General features: G+C 41.8%; 1 protein-coding gene across 1 annotated transcript; it reads left to right on the forward strand.

The window, feature by feature from the left end:
- Positions 1-244: 244 nt before the first annotated feature.
- Positions 245-8,354, forward strand: PPP1R15B (protein phosphatase 1 regulatory subunit 15B). Its single transcript, XM_036909671.2, has 2 exons — positions 245-2,526; positions 5,696-8,354. The coding sequence occupies exons 1-2, from the start codon at positions 625-627 to the stop codon at positions 5,915-5,917; spliced, it is 2,124 nt and encodes a 707-aa protein (XP_036765566.1). The 5' UTR covers positions 245-624; the 3' UTR covers positions 5,918-8,354.
- The last annotated feature ends 865 nt before the right edge of the window (positions 8,355-9,219 follow it).

Consider the following 9,219-nt stretch of genomic DNA (forward strand, 5'->3'; position numbering starts at 1 on the left):
GAAATATGTGCGCATGCGTAGAGCCCGGATCTGGCTGATGCAACCTCCGGCACTCAGGCTGGGTGGGCCGAGAGTAAGGAAGCCGGCAGGGGACCAAGGGAGGCCAATCAGCGGCCACGCAGAGGAGTGCCGCAGGCCCGCCCGCCGGGGCTCTGCGAGTGACGTATGGCCGTGCGGGGCTGGTGGCGTAGGCGGCCACCGTGCGTCGTCGCGTCCGCTCACCGAGGGGTGTACTGCCTCGGCGCTGGCCCTGCGGCCATTTTGGTCTTCTCTTCCACCCGCGCCTGCCTGCCTGCCCAGCCCTTCCGGGGTCGCGCGCTCAGGGCCTTTTTAATGGTCCGTCTCTTCTGGAAAGTCGCTGCTGTCGTCGCGGAAGGGCCGCTCTTTATGGTGGCGAGGCCTCGAGCGGATTAGGACACCTCCTTCCCGCCAGGATGGATGTCGTCTCAGCCGCCGCGTCCGGAGCCGCTTCCCTCTGTGGCTCTTCTGCTGGCCCGGGGATCGGCCAGGAGCACCGACTCCGCCGCGAGGCAGGGCCGAGACTGTTTAGGCCTCCCGGAATCCGTCGGCCCTTCAGCCGCTGAGCTCCGCGTACCTACCTGAGACACTGCCAGGAGCCGGGCGATGGCGCCGGGAGTAGACGGATCGCCGTCTGGCCCTCGGGCGGCCTCCGGCTTCCGGCTGCCCTTCTTCTTCCCTCGGCGTTCGCAGCTAGACACTTCCAAGTTCCTCACACCTGCAGCCCCGGCTCACTCCGGGGACCCCAAACTGGCTGCTTCCCCTCCACCCGAGCCTCAGAGCAGCATCTGGATGAAGCTGCTTTCCCAGCTCTTTTCTCCGCTCCCCAGCTTGCTTCAGAAGCTGCTGATTTGGAGCCAGGTTTTCGGTGGGATGATTCCGACCAGATGGTTAGATTTTGCGGGAGGCTACAGCGCCCTGAGAGCCCTGAGGGCTCGGGAGGAACCGGTCGCCCCCAAGACGCAGAAATCTTTGAGTTCGCTGCGGCTCGACTATGACGAGTCTGCTGCCAGCCCCCTTGATTGGCTGGAGGAGGGGGTCCACTGGCAGTGCGCGTCCCCAGATCTAGAACTGGAACTTAAAGCCAAGGGAAGAACTTTGGACCCCGCAGCACACGCGTTTCTCTTAGGGCAGCAGCTGTGGGGAGTGGAGCTGTTGCCAGGTAGCCTTCAAGTCCGTCTGCTCTCGGACGGGGATCTTGGCCCTACGCCCTCCGAGCCTCTAAACATTCAGCGCATAAGCAATTTCAGCGTCGTCTCCTATTTGCTGAACCCCTCTTATCTGGACTGCCTTCCCCCGGTAGAGCTCAGCTATCAGAACAGCGTTGGAAGTGGCGAGCTAGTTGATTTCCAGACTCTAACCCCCGAGAGCAGCTGTCTGACCGAAGACCATTCTCCTCCCCAGCCGCTGAATGCAGATCCGGGCGCCTCGTGGCAGGGATGTCCAGCCCCTGCTAGTGAAGGCCTGCCAGAAGTCCACCATCTTCGCACGAAACGGTTGGAATTCCTACAGCAGGCTAGCAAAGGGCAAGCGTTACCCACCCCTGACCAAGATAATGGCTACCACAGCTTGGAGGAGGAATACAACCTTCTTCGGATGGATCTGAAACCCTGCACAGACCGTCCGACACTGTGTGTTTCCCCAGCTGGAGCCGTTTCCGGAACCACCCAGGAACCCACTGAGGAAAAAATAGAGTTGTTGACTCAAGAGGTTCCACTTGCTCTGGAAAAACGGGGCCCTTCGGAAAGCTGGTCATCTTATCAGGATCTTGTAAAAGAGCCTGGAGAGGATCAAATAAGTGTAGCTGACTCCTCAGATGTAGACGACGACCTTCCCATTTCTGCCAGACCAGCATGTAGCAACAAACTGATAGATTACATTTTGGGAGGCGCATCCAGTGACTTGGACACCAGTTCTGATTCAGAAGGTGGGGATTGGGATGAGGAAGCTGAGGATGATGGTTTTGACAGTGACAGCTCACTCTCAGAATCAGACCTGGAACAAGACTCGGACGGGCTTCACCTTTGGAACTCTTTCTGTAGTGTAGACCCTTACAATCCCCAAAATTTTACAGCAACAATTGAGACTGCTGCCAGAATTGTTCCTGGGGATCGTTCTGACTCGGAGTTGTCTGACAAGTCTGATCTAGAGACTTCTCCCCAGACTGGAAGCCTTCCTGAATCCCCTGACCATAATTCTGGGGAGGAAGATGACTGGGAATCTAGTGCAGATGAAGCAGAGAGCCTCAAACTGTGGAACTCTTTCTGTAATTCCGATGACCCCTACAACCTTTTAAATTTTAAGGCTCCTTTTCAAACATCAGGGAAAAATCGGAAAGGCCGTCTTGACTCAGAGAGGCCGTGTGAGTCCCTTGTGGCCATTTCTGAGTGTCACACCATACTTTCCTGTAAGGTGCAACCCTTTGGGAGTCAAGAAAGTAAATGCCTAGACTTGGTCCAGGGTGGGGTTCCTTCTGGAGAAAGACACCTGCATATCAAGAGAAAAAAGGTTTGTTTCCTTTAACCTGCCTGATTATTAGTGCTGACTGTTTTGATGTAGTTAAATATAGCCGCATGACTTCTCTGGGGGCATAGTAGTACATATTTTTGAGGAAAGACTCTGAGGTCCTGCACTTGGGTTGAAAATTGACCTCCCCACCCCTGCTTTTTCCCTCATGTAGAGTGTTGTGCTATCCAAAGTGAAGATGCCAGTGTATAAATGTTACCAGGAAAGTGACATTTTCATTTGGGTTTGTAGCTCTGGGCTGTTTCCGTATAAGCTTCAACTCTTCACCCTTTTTTAAGAAACAAACCTGTGTATGCACGATTTAATTCTTGTAGAGATTGGGAAGGTCCTGTTACAGCCATAGAGTTTTAAAATGGTATGAAATGTGGTATGTCATTTGCAGACACAGTATTTTATTTACATAATAACAGTGTCTTCATTTCCTGTCCATTAGAACCTAATGAGATGATGGTACCAAGTAGCAAGTCAGATTTGTCTGGTTGACCTGAAAGGAAATACTAATTTCAGTATTAAAATTTTCTGACGTGCACATGATTTTGATTGACAGTGAAAACAGTACAGGAAATAGTAGTGCCATGTCTTTAGAATGCAATATTAGTGATCATTGGCCAGTTACAGGTTAATAATCATTTGTAACCATGATGGGTACATGTTTGACTTATCTTGATTAGTTGCTTCCGATTCCCAGGCTAATCTTAAAATTTAAGAGTTTTACCCTTTCAATACATTGTCAAGTTTATCTTACTTGGGAAATCTTCTGAGTTGCTTTACTTTGTTCTTAATTGTTTATTCAGCTAAAGTTATTAATTGGAGAGAAATCACCCCTAACACACAGGGTATCTGTTAGTGTAGAGGGAAGGTTTAGTTACCTGTACCTTTGTTTGGAAAGAGAAAGGAATGGGTAAATTATTGTTGACCTCAGGTTCTGCAGCATGGTAAGGTTTCAAGGGGACAGCACCACAGTCCGGTGGCTCCAAATGGCCAGCTTAATGCCTTGGAATTCGTTCTGGGGTAGAAAATGTCTCTAAGTGGTGGTAATCTTATGTGTTACCTGGAGGAGCAGAATAAGTCTCATGTTAAAAATTAAATTTTAGTTCCCACTTCTGTAAATGCTACCATAAAATACCTTTCCTCTATGCTTTTAAGGGGCTCCTGACAAAGTTACTGTTTAGTGAATAGATAAGAAGCAAAGTGGAGCAGTGGAATGAGCGCCTGGCATCTGGAGACCTGTGTTCCCTGCCCTGGAGAGTTAGGGCCAAGAGGTTTGGGAAGAGGGCCAGACCTGGGAAGTAATTGACCTCGGCCCACTCATTTACCTGACGGCAATAACAGCACCAATAATAGTATCTGTTGTATGAATTATTGCATGATTTAAATGAGATGAGTACATCAAGCTCATAGACTTTAAATGGGAGCCCCTATTGTTCAGGGATCTCATGCCAGTCTCGTGTCTCATTTGAGCTTGCTCATTGAGGAAGAATGAGTCATGTAGGCGTGAGGCTGTTGACTGAACTAGAAGAAACACTTATAAAAGATTATGTCTAAAATATGGTAAACTTACTTTGCAGCTTTTGACTACTTGCCATTCTTTAGGTACATGGGAATAATAATGGTGCCTAATTTCTTAGAAGGCCTTGTGTCAAGGTGTAACAGTGCAGATTACGGAGCCGGACTTGGAGTTTGAATCCAGATTTTACCACTTAGAAGCTGTTACTTGAACAAGTCAGGCAACCTCTCTACCACTGTTTCCTTTTCTGTACAAAGGAGATAATAATAGAACCTACCCTATAAAGTTGATAAGAGAAATAATGAGGTAAAAATTTTAAAGTGCTTTGAAAAGAGCTTGGCATATAGTAAACTATATAAATGTTTATTGTTACTATTTATCTTAGTGATGAGTAATACAATGAATGAGTAAGACTAGAATGCAATATCTAGTAAGGTGTTACATACCTACTAATTGTCCTCGGGGGCATTCCTTGGCCTGATGTAAAGAGAATGAAAGTAGTAGGCCACAGAGGGATTAGCTGATGTAACTATTGAACATTAAAGCAAGTATTTACTTAAGGAGTTCGATATCTTAGAAACCTCTGTATTAGAAATTAAGTAGGGATTAAAAGAGATGGTCACTTAATTCCATGTGATTATGTATAATATTTACAATTTCATGTGCAACTGACCCTTAAATAACTCCAAGTTTGGGGCACCAACACCCCACCACACTCAGTCAAAAATCTGCATTTAACTTTTGACTTCCCAAAAAGTTAACGGCTAATGTTAGCCTACTGTTAACTGGAAGCCTTACCAGTAACATAGTCAGTTACCACATTTTGTATGTTACATGTATTATATGGCTTACAATAAAGAAAGCCAGAGAAAATTTTTTTCAGAATGTCACAAATCTACAAAAAATTTCCAGTATAGTTACTGAAAAAAATCTGCATATAAATGGACCCATGCAGTTCAAACCCGTGTTGTTCAAGGGTCAACTGTATATAGTAACAGCATATTGAAGAGGAGGAATACAGAGGGTTTTTAGCTTGACTACCAAGTTGCTTATAGTAACATAGTCTTGAAGATATGTTAATTTTGCTGCACTCTGTTACTAAGTAATTTTCTATATTCTGATTATGAAAGTAATGATATAAAGACAATACTACATGTTCATAGTTCAAGAATTGGAAAGCACTGAACAGGGAAATTTTTTAAAGAGAAAAAGGGAAGAAAAAAGAGCTTGTGTGCTGTAATAAAAGCACTGGCTCCTGGGGATATAATTCTGAAATATTTTGTTTGGAAACATTTGTCATTTTTGAAGAAGAGCATAACAACTATACTTCCTTAAGGAGTAAAAAAAGGACTGTAATCAGGAAAATTTCACTTCTCCTTCTGGGTTTATTTTATTCCAAAAGTCAAGAGAAGGGAAAGGGGACGACAGGACAACCAATGGGGGAGGTGACAGTGTGCACGGATGTGCGTGAGATAAGGCGACATGTGCCAGCTGTTTTATTGAGATGCCATCTAGTCAGAACTTACTTCCGTTACAGTTGAGAAGATATTTGATATTTTGAAAGAATCAGTATGAAGGGTTAATTAACTCAATGATTATTGTAAGGTCTTAGAACATGACTAAAATTAGTCTTTGTCTTTATAGGTAACCTTCCTTGAAGAAGTTACTGAGTATTATATCAGTGGTGATGAGGATCGCAAAGGACCATGGGAAGAATATGCACGGGATGGATGCAGGTTCCAGAAACGAATTCAAGAAACAGAAAATGCTATTGGATATTGCTTGACATTTGAGCACAGAGAAAGAATGTTTAATAGACTCCAGAAAACGTGCTTCAAAGAACTTAATGTTTTCAAGCAATGTTAAGATGATTTGACAGCCCCCTAACTCTAGTGTACACTACCTCTTACTTGAGAGGTTTCTTTTAAAAACAAAGATCGGCAGCTGTCCTTTGACTTTTTTTTTTAGAGGATATGCAACTTGAATCCAGTGACCTAGTTTAATATTTTTTTTGCAAGATATTCTACTCAGAATGTCCTGGTTTGAGGCCAAGCCCTGATAATGAAGGATGAGATAATGTGATTTCTAATCCTCCCTTTTTTAATTTAGTTGGATGTGTTTTTGAATGCCACTTGCTTGTGAAAAGGGGACTTTTTAAGGTGTAATTTGGCATTTTCAAAACTTTTTTGGGGGGGAACCAATATTTATAGGGTTCAGAGCCCATTTTCCATTCTAACTGAAGTTATGTGTACATGTCTTAAAACTTTGGGCTCTTACCCCTAAGCCTCCCAACATACTGCAGTTAATAGTTTTTTTGTTTTCTGTGTATATTTTTGTTTCAGTGATGTGGCTCTTCTACATTAAGGCTAAAAGAAGAGCCCTTGTATATGCTGTCAACTTAAAGTAAATTATTCTGTGTCACCTTTTTTTTTTTTTTTTCTAAAAATGACTTTGGTTGAAAATATGTGGTGGGTTTTTATTTCTAGGTTAAGTCCTACCTAAGTTATTTCCAAGGGCTGCCATAAAACCTACACATGCAGTACTCTTTGCTACTTTGGGAAAGCTGCATCTTTCTGCCAGATTTTAACATCTAATATATTTAACTTCTCTGCAGTTTTTTGAAGAGGGTTCTGTATGTTATTGTAGTTCCCCGTTGAATGGTTCTCTGTATCTTTCAACAGGTAGTAAAAATCTCCAGGAAGTAATAATTGCATCATAGGTGTTCATTTTTGAATTTTAAAAGCCTAGAATTTTTCTAGGAAGGAGATAGGAGACATCACAGGATAGTTTGGTTTTGTATATTTCAGCAGAAAACCAGTGTTATTAATACCATTCCTCAGCACTGCCACTTTTAAAACCTGTCAGGGTGACACTGTAAACTTGGAAATGGGCAGTTGTAGATTTTCCAGTTTGAAATGTAAAATAGAGACTTCAGTCAGTATCCAAGTTTATTGTGTTCTGCTATTTTAATAATGAGACAAGTAATGGCAAGGCCAATACTTTCAGGAAAGGACTGAACTATAGACTTAATAACTAGAAAGTCCTAATATCTTTAGCCCAGAGTTCACTTGGGAATGAGAGACTTTGCAGGGACCGGCTGTGCTTGGTATGTTTAGTTAGCTCTGCGTGGTGTGCAGCTGTCAGGCTAAGGTGATGTTCACCAACTCCCTACAGGTCTGTTTTCACTCCATGTACCTCTTGTCACAGGTAATGGAAAAACATGAGTGAAATAGATGACTTCTTAGTGGTGAACTTCTTTGGTGTGGGAACGAATTTTTCATCAGAAGTGCTCACAGGGTTACTACCTCAGTTTCTAATCTACCTGGTCATTATTTTACTTCTATTTGGTTTGCTTTAAGAATGGCCTCCAGTAATAACATATAGTCATACGTAAACACACTGAGAATGCAGCAACATAAAAGTTGGTCAGATTTGTGCAGAGCCCTTATTTGTTGTGTTTTGTGCACCTCCACTTTAGGTAATTTTAGGGAATGCATTTACACAATCTAATGTAATACCATGAAAACAGGCGGTTTTAAGTACCAGAAATGTCAGTTGGAAAGAAGGCAACATGTGTCTTGAAAAAAGCTTTTCAGATATGTATAGGCATTCTTAGAAAACCAGACTGAAGTATACTACTTTATTTCAGAGACTTAGGTTGTGTTTTGTGTTCTGAAATCTATCACCTCTGCATATTTGAAAATGATGGGATATCTTTATTTACATTTATTGGATTTTGGAAGATTGTTCCCTTGGGATTCCAACCTCACTACCAAATGAGTTAAAGCTTAATTAAGAATTCTCCTGTTTATTACCTTCCATTAAAAGGTGTCAGTTGTTGATGAAAAAAGAAGGGACCATTTTTATGCTGGACTGAAGGAGAAAAAACTTGTCAGTTTCATCCCAATCCTAAGTTGTTAGAACAAAGTTAAACCCCCCACAATCTTTAAATATTTTTGGAAGTTTTAATTGAACATCTTACATGTCTAAATCTTGCAATGGTGCTTTAAGTATCAATGTGGCATGTGAAAGGCTTTATTACACACAAGTTAAATTCCTTTTCTGAGTGTTGAAATGTGATAACAGCACCTCTTTAACTTGAAATCATAACTATCAGATTTTATTTTTTTATAATTTAAGGAAGATGAATTTAGGGGACTAGTTAACTTCTAAATTAGCTTGTACAGATTCAGTGCTTTAAAAGTAACGTTGGGATTTTACAGCTAAAATTATATTTGTGTATATAACTGTTAACCTGTAAATTGTAATAAATATATTTCCAATTATTAAATGTTACACGATATTTTGGTTCAACTTTGTATGTTTCCTAGTATTTTACATTGGTTCTAGAATTTGGATTTTCAGGATTAAGTCAGGTGTTTTGTGAAAGCACTATGAACTTAGAGGTGCTGGACAAACTTCTGTGGTTTAAAATGGTTATGTGATGTGTAAATTGCACCTCAGCTAATTGATGGAGAGGAAGAGGATAAATATTATAATTGCAAGCTACATTTTAGTAACAGGAAAATTTGGTACTTAAGAGTATGAAACACACTCAGAGACTGGGCTTTTGGTTTGATTCTAAAGTTGGCCTTAGCTGCCCACTTGCGCTGCAGAGATAAAAGGAAAATAAAGTATTCACAGAATCAGTACCATGCATGTGCTGGGCTTGACATAGTGTTTCTCTTGAGTAATAGGGAAGTCTACTCTATTTCGTGCACTATTATTAATAATAACCATTGTATTGTAAATCATGATATTCTCCACTTACAATATTGAATAAATGTGATGGTAACATCAGGGAAAAAAAAAAACTTTTTACCCTGAGAAAAAAACATTTGTGTTATAGCAAGCCTCTTAATGGACTAAGGCATAATAGCATTCTTAATTTAGGCATTTTGATCTTCCTAGCTTCTGAAAAACTTTAGATGTGTTTCTGAACTGCAAGGAAGGACACAAATGTTTAGTTGGAGATATTATTTAGTTCAAATTGAATTGACAGCCCCACGTTTTACTTTTATTACCATCTTGGGTTAATTTAAGCATTTTTGGCTGTCTCGCCCCAGGAAAGCATATGAAAATAGCTCTATTCACATCAAGTCAGGTTTATTGCTATGATTATCCTGATTATCATTTTTTTTTCTATTTTAATAGAAAGTTTGAAGCAA

Source organism: Manis pentadactyla, chromosome 9, assembly GCF_030020395.1.
Source record: "Manis pentadactyla isolate mManPen7 chromosome 9, mManPen7.hap1, whole genome shotgun sequence".
NCBI classification, from domain to species: Eukaryota; Metazoa; Chordata; class Mammalia; order Pholidota; family Manidae; genus Manis; species Manis pentadactyla.